The sequence below is a fragment of the Megalops cyprinoides genome, chromosome 9, assembly GCF_013368585.1.
Source record: "Megalops cyprinoides isolate fMegCyp1 chromosome 9, fMegCyp1.pri, whole genome shotgun sequence".
NCBI lineage: Eukaryota > Metazoa > Chordata > Actinopteri > Elopiformes > Megalopidae > Megalops > Megalops cyprinoides.
The window spans coordinates 3,448,169-3,464,671 of NC_050591.1; the positions used below are offsets into that span (position 1 = coordinate 3,448,169).

A 16,503-nucleotide genomic window follows, 5' to 3' on the forward strand; every position below is an offset into this window, starting at 1 on the left:
TTCCACACAGTTAACCCTGAAAACAAAGTTTGTGTCTGCAAGGCTTGAGATTGAAAGGAGTCAAGTTCATCTAAATGATATACTGCACAAACGTTACACAGCCTGCACAATGTTTGCCTGCAGGCAAATTGGCTTTGTTCAATATGCTATCCCCATTTTCTTGGATGGTGTAAATAACACCCCCACACACCATTTTCACTGAAGATAAACATTCCTTGTTTAAAGGAATAAATAGTAAAAATAGATATACCCAGTGAAAACAAACATTCCTAAGCTGTCTCTAGTTAAATGCTCAATTTATACTTTGTTATCATGGTGATTGATAAATACATATATTTACTCAGCGTTATCTCGCTTTGACATTCCGTTCATGTAAAGTGGTGGATATCAAATTATTAATTCTAAAAACAATCACTGGAAATTGGACGGCAGTATTTCTCTGTTTGCAACCTACCTACATACAGTACATGTGTAACTGGCGCTTCCATACAATAAGACATCCTTGGAGTTACATGAACATGCAGCAAACAATGATGGCAAACAAAATTGGTTAAATGAATTTTCGGGAGAAATTGCACTTAATTATTCTCTCTTAAACAACTGGAAATTAAATTGAATTCCCACACGATTGAAAGATTATAATTCGCACCTTGCGTGGGGATATTAGTTCATATTGTACTTAAATTAAAGAAGTATATCAGAGCGTGTAGCCTACTATGTTCTATGAGGATAGTTACAGCCAAAAATGGGTATTATAGTTACCAGTAGGTGACGGTATAGAGCTCTGTCTCATCTTATCCCCGGTTGCTAGAGCTCTGACGTCACTGCGTTCCTGAGCATGCCTACAAAGCGTCGAAAATAAACAAAAGGCTAAGCGAGGGAGACTGGTTTTGGAGCTGCCGAAAACTTACAGAAATTGAGTACAAACACGATCTCAGTGGCCACGTAGCCTCACGATTGCACAATAGAAGTCCCAGCAACCATGGAGAACGTATTTTCGTTGCGAGTGAGCGTGTTCTCCGACCAAGGCGGCAGGAAGTACATGGAGGATGTGACCGAGGTTGTCGTTGAGCCTGAGCCGGGCGAGGATGAGCTGGAGTCGGTCGATCACAGCGAGATTGAAGCGGACAGTTGTGTTGCCGCCTGTATGCCGGGAAATGTACCAGAGGTGCGTGCACCGAGTATTGCTTCCAACGATTCCCTGTCTACAACCGGACCGAGCGCAACCACGGTGGCATGGACACAAAACATTAGAAACGGTGAAAGTTGTGCAGCTACAGAAGCGGTAGTACAGGACGGAGCGCCGATTGCCGAAACTCGTCAACGCCGATCTGTGGCTTTTTTCGCAGTGTTTGACGGTCACGGAGGCCGGGAAGCAGCGCAGTTTGCGCGGGACCATCTTTGGGATTTTATAAAGAAACAGCGGGGATTTTGGTCAAAGGACGACGAAGAAGTATGTGCAGCGATCCGCAAAGGTTTCGTTGCATGCCACCATGCCATGTGGAAAAAGCTCCGTAAGTAGCTCCCTTGCTGACTACGATGGCTAACTAGTGGGCAGGTATGTTTCAAACAGCTGTTTGTGCACCGGTATGAATAGTTTGTACACACTCTCATATGTTGACCGCAATATAGCAAGCTTGATCACGTTAGTATTTTGCAGGGTAGCTAGCTGGCTTGTTCCTGGGTTTGTGCTAACTAGATAGTAATACCCTCCCTGCTCAACGCCTGCTGTATAGTTTAGTGGATAGACAGCATGTCAGTGATTATCTGAAAAGATCGGTTCGTTGTTCACTTACTACGTAAGTGATGTTACTATCAGAAAAAGTGGTGTGTTTGTTTAGATGTCTTGTAGATTTGGGCATTTTAAACTTAGGCGCCAGATTAATGATACTCCGGTGGAAAAATTCCCGTGATCCCCCCACGCCCCCCAATGTTGGATTGAGACCACGGCCTTCAGTCTGTCAGGCTTCTTGCGTTTGGGAATTTTCCACTATGGTCCGTACCACCTGTAATGGCTCAGTTGTATATGCGCTGAATAAAGTCACGTTTGACGTTTCGTCTAATGGTATGGCTAGTGATTGATACTTAAATGGCCTGTGCTAGCCAGCTGGGTAGTTGGCTGCCTACCTGCCGACCTGAAGTTTGGGAAGTAGGGTTGACGTTCGTTTAAAAAGGTTAACTAAGCATTCTAGCCAAACGCATTAAAAACAATCTGGATAGCTGGTTATATAATTAATTCACAAAATGCTAACGCTTGTTTTTGAATCAACAAGCTTTTTTCAGAAAAGTTGCGATGACAGAATCGCTAGCTGTATTCTGTGACTAAATTTGTATTTTAGAAACATTATCTTCATCTACACGTTGGCACATTTATTTTACATTGATGAAATTCAGATCGCTCTTACCTAAAAACCCGGTAAAGTGTTTCTGTCAGGTTCAAATTGATGAACAACCCATTTAGCCAATGGAGAGGGCCTGCTTGATGTGTGCGGCCGTCATGTATCCAATCAGTTGTCAAGGTGGGAGGAACAGGACATCAAGGACTCCAGACACGAGCAAGTGAGAGTACATTCTAGAACGTGACGTAACTGCTTTGCCGTTTGGAACAGAGCGATCCACTCGGCACTGAGCACTCAATAGGCTTTTATACGTAAGAGTTCTTAGAAACTAAAACAACATTGTGAAACAAAAATAAATCCGCTTTATTAAAACTGGAATCAGTCCTTACATGTTTAAAATTTGTCATATACGCCTTGAAGGGCAGTGACTTAACCAGTTCTCCTGATCACATTTTATTTATGGCAACGGTGTGGCATGGTCATTCATGCAAAAGGATGACACTACAGGTCCCCTTAACTAGGTCTGCTTGCAGTTTTAGAGTGATAATCAACTTCGCTCGTCCAGCCACGTGATAAAGACTTGTTGACTAATGTGTATTGGAAGAATATGTCATGCCCGATTGCAACATGTTGGAAAAAAGTTTTGTCTCCCCGTGCAAGTAAATATGTGTCAACAGGTTTGCTGACTCTGAAAGAGACCACTGGTGGTCACTGTGTCATGGTACCTCTCTGTTCGGAGCAGGCACTGTGCAGATCTGCAAGGTGTATCACCACATGGGGCTGGTAGGAGGCAGCTGACTTGATTGCTGCATTACATAAAGATCATTGTATCTGTCAAGAGCCTGCGCTGATCAGAGGAACAAACAAGCCGTCTATGGTCAGGGTGTTTCAAAAGTTTTGCGGTGGGGCCTGACAAAGTGGTCATCGTTAGTGCTGATCTTGGGCCAGATTCCCCAACCATAATTCTGAATTGCTTAACTGGCAAAACTGGTCCTAGATCAGCGCTTACTGGCAGCTCCTTCTCGGCCTCTCACAGCTTAGACATGCCTCCCGCATGGACATGCCAGGACTAGAATCAGAGGCTGCATAGTCATTCAAAGGTCTCTACCCACGGCAGTGTTGAGCTCTCAGTTCCTGCTGAAATGTCATTGTCACACTGAAACCTCTGTGCATAGCTGATGATGTAAAGAGGCTGGTGATTACCAAATACAAAAAATCAATCGCATATCAATGTAGATGAATGATGCATGTGAATTTCTCCCTCAAAGCTGGGATGGCAGGGTGGACGACCAGAGGGAGTTTTTGCAGGTGGGGGCATCTCACTCATCTTGACATAAATCGGGGTTTCTGTGACATTTTTACACCACTCATGGTGCGATTGGACCACAATTAATGGTCTCCAGGTATAAAGACCAACCGTTGTGGCCATTTGAGACCTTTATTGGGATACAAGGATGTACTTTTTTAATTAATGGTTACTAAATTGGACCAGTGTACATTTTGATGGGAAAGCTTGAGTCCAACATAACATAAAAAACAGTGAGGGGGGCTATTGCACACTTGGAGCAATAAGACACTGTGGGTGGTTACAAAAGAACCAACTATCTCCTCCTGTAAAGCTCTTTGGAACTACTTGCTACATGCAGTAGTGCGTACCTGCATCTAGCAAGACTCCTTAATTGTGAAAAATATGCAGAGAACTGAAGGCTTTCACATTGGTTTTGTGATTTGTCTATCACAGCAAGATCATTCACACACTTTGCAGAGGGGTCTTCTGAAAATGCATGGTTATGGCTATGGGCTGTGATTGGTAAGCCTCTTGCCCCGTTTCTGCTATTGGCCTCTATCCTTCATGCAAAGGATGTTTCCTGTTCATGCTATTTTATTTGATGCCCTTCATAAGTTGCTCTGGATAGGAGCATCAGCTAATTGACTGTAATGTAAAAGTATGTGTGCACTGTTGTATTTTTGTATTTGCGCTTATCCTCAGTGGCATTGATGCACCTGTATATTTGACCAAGTTGTCTGTTTGCCCCTCCCCCCCCCCTCTCTCTGCAGCGGAGTGGCCTAAGACCCTCACTGGGCTCCCCAGCACCTCTGGCACCACGGCCAGTGTGGTGGTGATCCGCGGGGACCGCATGTATGTGGCCCATGTGGGTGATTCAGGCGTGGTGCTGGGGGTTCGAGACCACCCTTCTGACCCATTCCTCCGGGCAGTTGAGGTCACGCAGGACCACAAACCTGAGCTCCCGAAGGAGAGGGAGCGCATTGAGGGCCTTGGCGGCAGGTGAGGAGGACGTGGGGGAGGTTTGGTCTCCAATACTGACCGTGGGGAGGTACAGTCTAAAGCCATAACTGCGATAGAGACCTAGCCTGCTCTGCGTTAAGTCCAGTGCATGTTGAGTCCAGTGTATGTCTGTGGTAAATTTATCTGAAAAATATGTCTTGTGAACATTGTACAAAAATGAGAATGACATCACGCCGTGACTGCAGAAATTTTGGGAAGGTGTGCTTCAAGCAGCAGCTTAACAATGGCAGTTGTTTCTCATTGCTCAGTTAATTTCCATTTCATGAAAAACATGAAAGTTAACACGTTTCCATTAGAAGATTGCATTCATCGTCACGTGACTGTGTGCAGGGGGCCACGGAAGCATTCTGGACTCCTTATTTTTGTCATTTGAAAATTACATCTGTAAAAACTGGGTTCAGTGTTCTGGCCTTTAACAACGCAGTGTCAAACTAAGTTCCTCTCGTTTGTGTTTGTGTTTGTGTTGGTCTGTCTGTGTGCGGGTGTGCGTGCCTATGTATGTTTTTACTCCAACCAGTTCACCTGGCTCAACAGGAGAAGTTCTTAAATTGCCTGAACATTTACACTGATGCATTACTTGGAATGCACTGTAGGACAGGGTGTATGGGAAATCACTGGCTTGCAAAGCAAAAAGCAGAAGATGAAGCAAAAGGCCTTTACAAAGTGCACAAAATCTTAATGTATGTATGGTATACTTTGTTTGGTATTAATGTCTCAACAACATTATGTATGTCTTATGAAGACTGACTTACTGTAAGGTCTGATGGGCACTGATACTCCCACTGCATGATGCACACATAATGATGAAGAATGACTTAAATATACATTTCCAGTCTCTAATCGGTGTGTTGACTGGATGGTTTTACGTTAGACTGCAGAGCTCTGTTAGGGCAGAGGTTTATAAACTGCATGGGGTTATTTTATCATTTAATGCTTTATTAATGTCTTTATTGAAGCATCGCCTAGCATTTTTTTATCAGCAACATTCACCAGAGTCTGACTGTTGTTGTCTCTCCAAAAGCACACTAACAGAAGCATCAGAACTAGTTGTTCCATCATGAGCGAATTAGGAAATGCAGAAGATTACAGAGGTGCCTCAAAGTTTTATTTTTGAAAAGACCTGCTGAACTCTGACCCTGTGCCCAGAGCAGCACTGGAGAAGCAGGTGTGGCTATTTCAGTAGATACAGCTAACTGTTTTATTAGGTGGCTTCACAAACCTTTCAATTTGCAGAGCTGACAATCACCAGCTGATGCAAACTAATAGAATCGCTCTGCTTCAACACAGCGGAGAGCACTGCTTGATTTGAGTGATGAGGGTGTTGGAGTCCATCACAGGGGTTATGAAGCTATACGTTTTCAGGTTCTGGTTCTAACCGTCCTACTTTGCTGTGTTTCTCAGCGTTATTAAGAAGTCTGGGGTGAACCGTGTGGTGTGGAAGAGGCCCAGGCTGACCCACAATGGCCCTGTCCGGCGAAGCACCGTCATCGACCAAATCCCCTTCCTTGCCGTAGCGCGGGCCCTTGGTAAGGCACTGGCACGGGCCATCCTTGCCGCAGTGGCAGCTTCACTCCTCCCGGCTGATTGTGGAATCAATCTCCCTGGCGTGGCAAGGGGGGCTTTACGGAAAAGAGTACCACAGTCCTGGTCTGATTCACCTGTAATTTACACGTACATACAGGAAGACTTTTGATGCTGTTTCATGCTGAAAGTATTCAAACTGAGCTCCACGGAAAGTTTCGCTGGACATATCAAGCATACAAGTGGCCTTTACGGTAATGAATTGTATATTCTTGAAGTGTCCAAGCAGTCACTTTACCAGGATTTCATTTTTTCCCCAAAGCACCATGCTAGGTGAGCTTTAAAGTGTACAAACATGAGTCAGTATTTCTTATGGAGAGAACTGGAGTTGCAAGGTGAGGGTGGTGTTCTGGCTCTATAAGCTCTCCTTTGGGTTGAATACTAATTTAACGAACAGCACCACACACACAGACACAGTTAGGGTTGGGTACCGAAACCCGGTGCCAATATGGCACCGGTTCCTATACAACCGGTATCTATTGGACCAAATCGCAACGCCGATTTTGGTCCCTCATTTTGGTGCCACTTAACCCTTTCGCGCGTGCGGTTGTACTGGTGTGATTAGCTGTTTAGCACGTATGCAATGCACTGGTGCGATTAGATCTGTAGATTGGAGAAATTCTAGCTAATTTTAGCTTTGAGGAAACGGCGATTTAACTCTAAAAAATATAGCAAATGCTAACTGAAAACTGTGAGAAGCTTAATAATGCTAATGAAAACACAATGAACCATGTAAGGTAACACGTAGCATAACGAAAGGGTTGTTAAGGCACTAGGTTTCTTCCCCAGTTTTTTTTCCCTTTAGTCATATCTGATTTGGGAGCACACCTCCAGTTTTCTGAGGCCATGTGAAATGCTTCTGGGGGAAAAAACGCCACTCATATCTATTCCATGTTGATATCACAGCAACAGCACTATGCTGCTTCCATGTGGTAGATAGAAACACATGGCTACAAAAGGTAAAGAGTGAAAACAAATGCTAACAATGTGAACATTTAAGTGTTTTGTATTTATTTATATTTATATATTTAAGTATACTTTAAACTGTTAACAGTTAATATATTGTTCAGTTTCAAGTTCAAATTTGCCTTAGCAATAAAAAGCCATTCTTTAATGTTGTCTACCGTTGTTTTGTGCTTTTTTTTTTTTTTTAAGTATCGGATCAGACACCGTTTAGGCACCGGTACCCATTTTAAAAGTATCGCTTTAGCACAGGTATCGGAAAAAACCCAAACAATACCCAACCCTAGACACAGGTTTACAGTAGCCAGGGTATTACCTTAAGTAATACTATATTCATCCCATAAAACTGATTTTGTGAGCTGGAAGCCTTTGCTCACACTAATCTCCTGTGTCAATAACTGGAGAGTTAATGTGGCCTAAAAACAAGGCAAGCTCATCCTGAGCCGGCATGGCCTACTCCCGATGTGATAGTTGACCTGTGACTGATATACAAAGATGTATAAGGTGCAGGAAGGTATACAAAGCCTCTTTGATACTTCACCTAGTTTACTGAATATCAAGTGTTTTGGGTGAAATGTGTCCGTTAAGAAAGTCTGTCAGACTAATAGTGTGCAGCATGATGAAATATTCCTTTAAATCTATCTATAAATCTATCTATTGTTTAATTTTTACTGTAAGAATAGCTATCTGTGAGACAGATCTTTGAGTTCAGATGGGTGCCAATCAATTGTGGTTTATTGTAGTTTATTGAAGAAAGTAGGCCTAAATGATCACAATGTATGAGTACACTGGGCACTGCAAGGCAGGGCAAATACCAAGAAATGGTACTATAAATGTCTTTGTACTTCATGGGACCACCATAATGATTCACCTACAGTCCAAGAACAATGAGGTTGATAAACCCAATCACTCTCCCAAAACAACAACATTTACTACGGTTACTATCATGCTAATGCATGGGCCAAATCTTTGGCTGTAGACAGAAAATAGATGTGTAAATGAGCCTTCCTGCGACACCAGCCTCTATTATCTGTAAACCAGTTTAACCTTAAATAACATTTAAGGACATTGAGCAAATCATATGATCTGTATTCCTTACACTACATATTTTGTAAATTGTTTAACTAAGTTTCCTCTAAGTGTTTCTCTCGGATTGAAAAGGTGTGAATGAAGCTGCTTTTCCCCAATATGTTGGAAACAGGAAGAGACTTACTGAATAGGTTTTGAATATTCAGTTGTATTGGATACACAGTCACTGTTTTCTGCTCTAGATACTTGAGGAATGTTACTATATTTTTATGCATAGTGATTTAAAACATCCTGGAAACTACCCTATCTGTGATGTGGCAAAGCAGAGTGGTGTTCATGGCAGGAGTCTGACTCTACCTTTCTCTGTACAGGTGACCTGTGGAGCTATGACTTCTACAGCGGGGAGTTTGTGGTATCTCCAGAGCCGGACACCAGCGTGCTGACCCTAGACCCACGGCGACACCGTTACATTGTCCTCGGCAGCGATGGCCTGTGGAATATGGTTCCACCCCAAGATGCTGTGTCCATGTGCCAGGACAACGACGAGGTCACGGTAAGGGTTGTGCATAGGGCTGTGCGATATAGCCGTCGCGATATATCGCATAGCTATTTTTAGCGCAGTAACAGCTATCCCCAGTATGTGGCGTTAGGTTTCTTTCTGTATGTTTTTTCACTTTAGTCACACCTGATGCGGGAGCACACCTCCAGTTTTCTGAGGCCATGTGAAATGCTCCCGGGGGAAAAGACATCACTTGTATCTATTCAATGCTGATATCACAGCAACAGCACTATGCTGCTTCCATATGGTAGATAGAAACACATGTCTACAAAGATCAAGAGTGAAAACATATGCTGTATGTTTTTCAAAGCTTATTGGTAAGTGAACCAACATGTAGATAAAAGTGATACTTTTCTGCCCCGGAACTTGGAGGTGTGCTCCCGCATCAGGTATAACTAAAGGGAAAAAACAGAAACCTAAGAAACCTAACGCCACATACCGGGGATAGCTTTTATTGTGCTAAGAATAGCTATGTGATATATCGCGATGGCTATATTGCACAGCCCTAGTTGTGCACACAACCGGACGGTCCAGCTGCTGTTTCGTGTGGTGAAATGCAGAAGGTGTCTTTGGTCACAAAGCTGGTTTCATGTTTGGATTCTGGGTACAACATTCTGTACCCATAATTGTAGCTGTGTGACTTTCCATTGAAGGAGAGTGGATCTTTTCATTTGTAGGTTTTGTTTCAAGTGGGTCCCATGCAGGTTCATAGCCGCATTGCATGGGTATGCTAATCTAGTTATCTGTGGCTTCTATCAGATAATATGAGCAAGGTTTTGACATCATTACAGAAATACAGTACTGATTTGGCAGGATTATTTAACACCTGCATCAGTTTCTACAGTGGTTCTCTCTGTAGTTCTTTACTAGTTTTTTTGTGAGTGAGCTTGTGACTCCCATTCAAGCACACCGTGCCCTCTGTGAGCTGGTGTTCTTTTTGCCTTTGTTACTTTCATGAATGCAGTTAAATAACTATTAGGAAGTTTAGGCTTCCCCCTGGAATGAGATCATGAATGAGAGCAATTTGTTCGGGGGGCATGTAGTTTGGATAGTGTGATTGTTTCTGCTGGACTAAGCCAAGCTCTGTTGTATCTTAACAGTTTAGCTTAGTGCTGCAAGGATTCGTGTAGTATTGTGTAGCAATGAGGTGATGTTGTTTTTTGCCTTGGACAGTTACGCATATTCATCTTAAATGCTAGTCTAGTCAGTAGGTTAGGCTTTCCCCTCTCAGCTGGGTGCTAATTGGCTTATCGGAGGAGAGCAGTTACTGGGTGTATCTGCTGAAGTGGCTACTTTGTAAAGACAGGGAGTCTGTCTATGGGAGTCCATTGAGGGAGGTCCTGTCACATCACTGTCCCATATTGTTATTGTTACTTAACTATGTGCATCTAATCCCATTCATTATTAGGGCTGTGTATCCTTTAAAATGTTTTGGTATCGGTGCCGATACCGGTACCTGGAATTTGGTGCCAGTACCAAAATGATACTTTTTTCGGTACCTCATTATGCTTGTTGTTGTTGTATGCAATTTTTTCTACAATAACCAAAATTTTCATTTCATTTGACAAAATAATCATCAATCATTCAATCATTTATAACAATAATGCCTAAGGTAGGTAGCTAATTCTAGCTAGCAATGATTTGTGAATCCATGTGGCCTGAACTAACTCACGTCAGAGAAAAAGGTTATGAAAAAAAAATTTCATTTGTAGCGAGCGAATAACGTGTAATTTTTTATGTAATAGCTTTATATACAGCTCACAGAAATTAAAACAACAATTTTATATATATATATATATATATATGTATATGTATATGTGTACATAGCTTTATAACAAACCCTATAGCTGCCCAGCAAGTTATCAAGCACAATTATAAGTGACAACAAATGTTTCTGCAATGTTCCACTTTTAGGCACTGACAAATGTTTGCAGGTAGTTAGCTCTATTTTTGTCTGAGATTTTTAGCTGAGAACCCATTACAATGAGGAAACTAGCTACATATCTATGTATTGGAATGTCAGTAACCTTGGTGTAGTTGTCCACTCATTCATTCAGAAACTTAAAACATTCTGGCCAGAAACTCCCTTGTCAAGGGAACTGTTTATGATAGCTTTCGCTACAAGACCGTCTGCACTCGTTATCACTGACTGGCAAGTGCTGGCTCGATCCGTATATATCTCGATGTTCATACGGAGTTCAGTAACCGTTAAAGTTCAAGCTACTTGAATTCTTGTCTTTCTGTCTTTCTGTTCCAATCTTCTTGGTGTATGCAGTGCTGTGCGCTGTCAGCCAATCAGAACCTTTGGTGCATTTTACAAAATGTATGATATTTGTTGAACAATCAAATGAGAATTTCTTCGTGAGCAAAGCCTTAAATGAGAAAGCTAATAGGGAGTCCTTATCACAAAGTACCGAAATGTAGCACCGAATGCGTAAACAGATTTCGATACTACTGATGTTATTCGCTTGGTGCTTTAGAAGTACTGAGCCTCGATACCCAGCCCTATTCATTATACAGTATTTGGAGGTTTTACTTCAGGATATGTGTTGGTATTGTGTTGGAATGATACAGTTCTTCTATCGTCCTTCTACAGTCCTTCTGTCATGTTGCACTTATGTGATGGGTTGGGTGTGCAGCTGTGGTCTCAGCTGTTTCTCCGTGTTTGGTATTGGTGCTTGTTCCTGTATGGATGGTGGTGTCCTTATTTGTGCAACATTTTGTGTCATTTTATTGGATGCACTTTGTGTCTTGACTTTTGGAGTCTGGGTAAGAATGTCTACTGGATATCTACTGGATGTAAATGCCATGTTGAACGCACCTGCATCTTGTATGTCACTCTGGCTAGGGCCGTCTGCTCAGTGACAGAATGAAAATGATGCAGACAGGGTTTCTAACCATGTGGCTCCTCCCGCAGGCTCAGTGTGGCGTATCCAGTGCCCGGCAGCTGGTCAGCCACGCCCTGCTGCGGTGGCGGCAGAGGATGCTCCGCGCAGACAACACCAGTGCCATCGTCATCTCGCTTCAGGAGCCTGGCGCCCTGCCCGTGCCCCTGCACCACGAGGAGGTTATGCTCAACCTGGCCGATGGACCCCAGCACGACCACACCCCCAGCTCGCGCTCCAACACCCCGCTGATCAAGGTGAGTGCAGGGTGGGGAGAGTGGGAGACCATGGAGATCTCCCTCTGGCGCATCTGTTTAGATGGAAACGCTTTAATGCCCTGGTATACAGGCTATTCATTCTGCCTTGCAGTTGACATGTTAAACCTTTTCTGTAAGCAAAGGATGTGGTGTCCATGCTTTCATTGGGCCTATAAATGCGAGAACCTGATGTCAGCCAGCAATCATACAGCTGTCTGTGTGTGCAGAGTGCAGTCAGAGCTTCCAGCTCCTTTGGTAACATGGGCAGAAAGCTGGCAGACTTAGTGTGTGTGAGAGAGCTGTGGTTATTAGTGCATGTTTGATGTGGTGCAGCGAGAGCTGTAGTTATTATTGGTGTGTATGTGACATTGGGGAAAGAAGGCGCTGTAGTTAGTGCACATGTGACATTAGGGAGAAAGCTGTAGTTATCAGCGCGTATGTGATGTTGGGGAGAGAGAGCTATAATCTGTAATTAATGTAGCTGGTTATACTGGGTCGGTAGATTGCAAAAGGATCAGTCTATACAGGCATATACATGGGCTGTATTTTTTTTCATTCACAACCTGTTTGTTGTGAACATGTCTGTGCCCATCTGTGAGATATAGATCGCCATGCCTTTTTTCCTGTACACCATGCTGGCAGAGACACAGATACGTGAAAGGACTCTTTCCTCTTAACTGAAGCTGACCACAGGTAACCTGTGTTCTCGACTACAGTGGGCGCTGTTGTTGCACAGGTTAGAAGAGCAGTATTCCTTGCTCTGAGATGGTGTCTAAAGGCCAGCTGCCATCTGTCATGAGCTGAAGGGGGGTTAGAGGGGTTAGAGGAGTGGAGGGGGTAAAGTGCTGCTGTAATTCTGTATTTTTTCAGGCTTTGATTTGCTCCATTTTTTCCCAGTGATATAAGCAACCCAGACAAAGGGGGATGGGTACAGTAAGATGAGGACAGCAGTCACTGGTAGGGTGGCAATTCCCTTTTGAGTATCAATAGAGGTCACCCCTGAATACATACTAATGGAAACCAGGTGGTCTCAGGTGTACCTGTAAAGTATGTCTGTTGATGAAAGGGTAGGAAGACTTAATGAACCGCCCAGTGGGTGGAAATAGAGTTTGCTGTCAATCACTGGCTTGTATTAACTAATCAAAGGACTCTCTAACAAAAACTTAGGTGTGCTTTTGCACACTACCATACCACTGGTGGGAAGAGTTTATACTGCTTCAAACACATGATTAATATACAAGTGCAAACTCTGCCCACCAGGCTACGCTGATGTGCAGTGCAAATCCACCCAATGCGTGAGGCCTTTCAGACATGCACTGCAACCCTGAACTTATCTAGACATTACCTGGAGGAGTTGTATGTGGGAACGCAAATGTCTGAATCAGTTGGACTGGACATTAAACAGACTTTACCCTGCCAGCTCCCTTGTACAAAGTCCGTGTAATGTCCAATTGAGTCCATGTGTGAATAGAGCAGGTCATTGTCGGGAGAATTTACAGCAAGCGAGTGGGCGTGTTGATGACGTTTCTATCATGCGACTGGCGTGAAACCGGAAGAATACAAACATCCGAGGGTGAAGAAGCAGAGTCATTTACATAAAGACGCCAGCGAAAATCGTTGATATTGCAGATGCGTCCAAATACATGTAATATTGACATCAACGCAAAATGTCAGCATTACGGATGAGTCGGTAGCCTCGTCCACCATCTTTGATGTGCTCTAACTAAAACTCGCGATTTCCGCAGCGTACTTTTTGCGTCATGTCCTGCCTCCTGCCACCTCTCGCCTAAACCAATCGGAGTGTTTCCATTAGGTGAGAATGTGTCTGACACGGACAATCTCCTTTTGTATGCTACATGTGTGAAAGGGCAACTCCGGACAATGTCTGGACCTGATTCTCCAGATGTTGTTAGGAGTTCATATGAGAAAATGGCTTTAAAGAACGGCATTGTGGGTGGAGCTACTGTTTGCTGTCAATCATTGGCGTTTATGAACCAATCACAGGGCTCCACAGCAACACATTGTGATTCGTTCAGGTGACAAATAACATGACAAGTGCAGACATTCTGGGGTTTATGAAGCCTGATTGTGGCATTGCCACTGTCGTGGTGTTTGGTGTGTTTTGTTGGGGTGGGGAGGGGCGTGTGCCCCCTTTGTGAGAATCCTCTTTCTCAGGTGATCTTGGTCACCCCCTCTCTCTTCCTGTCTCTTGGCAGTCTCTGGACACTGATGTCCCCTCCCCTGTGGGTGAGCTGCTGCCGGTGCTGGAGCGGCGGAACGGTTTCAGCGGGACGGCCCTGTGCGCGCTCTCCACTACCCTGTCCCCATGCCTCACACCCCCGGATGAGCACTCCCCAGACAGCGTCAGGGCCTTCAGCATCCGGACCAATGAGGGCCTGGCACAAGCCTGCAAACGGAACTTGACAAGCTCCCCGAGCCCCGCGGGCAAAAGGGCCCGCCGTGGCCTGCCGCGTCATCCCCATGGGCCCCCTTCCCCGGGAACGCCACGGCGCCGGAGCGGGGAACGGGGGACTGCGGCCAGGAGGAGCTCCAAGGGCCAGAAACAGTCCCCCAAAGTCCCTGAACTCCTGCAGCAACACCGCAAAGCCACAGTGTGCGTGTGCTGAGATGTCACTCACACACACACACACACACACACACACTCATACACACACGCACAGACATGCATGTACCTGCTGCTCCCTCATCCTCCACACACTACTGAGAGTCTGGGTACTCATGGTCATCTGTGCAGGACTAACCTTTGTCATAGGATGAATGCAGTCATGCATGTAGTGTGTGTACATGCTAACATGCAGACGGAATTACACTTCCCCATTGTGGAGCCAAGTGGTGCACAAACCCGTTCCATCTGTGGCACAGGTATTCCTTTGTAGAGAAGTTTATGATGTTTTTGTTTTTTAAATATGTACATATGTATTTAAATCATAAGGTAGGGTTGTGGGTAATGGCTACAGTCCTGTTAATGTTCCTTGTTTTTGTTTCCTTTTTTTTGGATTTCTTTTGGAATACATTTCCAGCTGTTGAAGCATCTGTGTTCCAGGACCCTCTTAAAAGGAGGAAGAGTGGAAAATTTTAGCTGGTGTATCTTTTTGAGTTTAATTTTTATTCCTTAAAGAAAAAAATCCTTCATCCATCTGCCAACATGTAAATATTCAAGATTCTCAAGAGAAAAAAAGCTCAAATCCTACTTTTGAGTAAAGCAATATATATTTTTTATACATTGTATTATTTTGCTATTTCTGAACTCAAACTGATACACCATTTTAAAACTTTGAATTTGGAAAAACTTAGCAACACATGGATAGATGGCTCTAATCTTAACTACATTCAGAGAGACTTTCCAAGACTGGATAATTTATGCATCCTGGTTTTGAAGTGTGTATATATGTTGTTTTGTCATTTTCCTTTCTTTTTCCCTCGTTTGGATGAGCTGAACATCCAGAGGTGAAGGTGCTGCTAACTATAACCAGTTGAAATAAAGATGCGTTGAGAAATTCTAATGTTTTAAGGTTAATGGCATGCTGTTGGTATGTACTTGGGGCTAGGGGGTGGTGTCCTCAACACCGCAGACTAATCTTAACAGCATGTGGATTGGTGATGTTAGGGCCTTGGTGAAGAGGATGAGCCATCAGGTTGATTTAAAGTTCAGTGAATTGGTGCCGTTTTGATCTAAAAGAAGTCTCCGATCCGCATCTTCCCTGCTCTCTATGGCACCACAGCAGGGCTCCTGCGATTGGGGTCAGGGGTTAGGGGCAGCAGTCAAAGCCTTCTTGGCCACAAGCGTCTGGTGGCTGATGGAAGATGTGGCCGTTCCTGATTGGCCAATAGAAGAAACTGTCCAGTTCCTGTATTGTCTTAAAGCCACATTGTTAAGCCTGGCCTCTCCACAGTCATATCCAGCTCGTCAGATAAACAGTTGTGTCTTCCTCAATGTTGCTGTTTCTTTTTTCTATGTTCCGTCATTGTAAAGCATCTTTATAGCAACCTGTCCTTCGGGCTCCAGTGAACGGGGGACCACAGTGATAGTTTTTTACAGAAGTAATCCAGTGGTTGTTGGCAGAGGGGAACGAGGCCACGGAACCACTTTCCCTCACTTCGGTAACATCTGTCAATTGGAGGCTTTGGACTCCTGGTTCGCTATGGGTGGAAGGTCTTGGGGGATCAGCGACCCCGTCATCCAGAAACCAGCAAGCTGTCCACTTGGAGGTGTGGATTCCTCTGGGCCACTGCCGTCAGACTGTCTTCATGGTGGAGTCCGTCCTGAAATTAATTTCTGCAGAGGAATTAAATTCTTCTCTGGGCTCAGTGTCGCCCTGTTGGTGTGATGGGGAAGGTGAATTCCAGCCACACATCTGTTGTACTGCACTCATATGGAAGGAAAAACCATTGACTAATTTGTGGTTTAATCAGAGTGTCTGAGATGATGTGTTTTTTTTTATTTTTTCCACATGTAGGAGAGAGGGTGTGAACGCGCTATACATATAAGCTGGTTGTTTAAGAAAATGCCTGTTTTATGGAAGGCTAAGAAATATAGATAACATGTTAGCTCACAATGTAA

At 44.0% G+C, this 16,503-nt stretch overlaps 1 protein-coding gene across 1 annotated transcript; it reads left to right on the plus strand.

The window, feature by feature from the left end:
• Positions 1 to 857: 857 nt before the first annotated feature.
• LOC118783266 (protein phosphatase 1D-like) lies at positions 858 to 14,781 on the plus strand. The gene is made up of 6 exons (XM_036537033.1): positions 858 to 1,514; positions 4,398 to 4,626; positions 6,049 to 6,173; positions 8,592 to 8,773; positions 11,697 to 11,921; positions 14,138 to 14,781. Exons 1-6 carry the CDS (start codon positions 983 to 985, stop codon positions 14,546 to 14,548), a joined length of 1,704 nt encoding a protein of 567 aa, XP_036392926.1. The 5' UTR covers positions 858 to 982; the 3' UTR covers positions 14,549 to 14,781.
• The last annotated feature ends 1,722 nt before the right edge of the window (positions 14,782 to 16,503 follow it).

What these genes read in the sequence shown, in the direction of transcription:
- LOC118783266 (XM_036537033.1), top strand. Translation starts at nt 983, where the DNA reads ATGGAGAACGTATTTTCGTTGCGAGTGAGCGTGTTCTCCGACCAAGGC. An exon ending in TGCCATGTGGAAAAAGCTCC is followed by an intron (nt 1,515 to 4,397) that starts GTAAGTAGCTCC and finishes CTCTCTCTGCAG; the next exon opens with CGGAGTGGCCTAAGACCCTC. An exon ending in CCAACACCCCGCTGATCAAG is followed by an intron (nt 11,922 to 14,137) that starts GTGAGTGCAGGG and finishes GTCTCTTGGCAG; the next exon opens with TCTCTGGACACTGATGTCCC.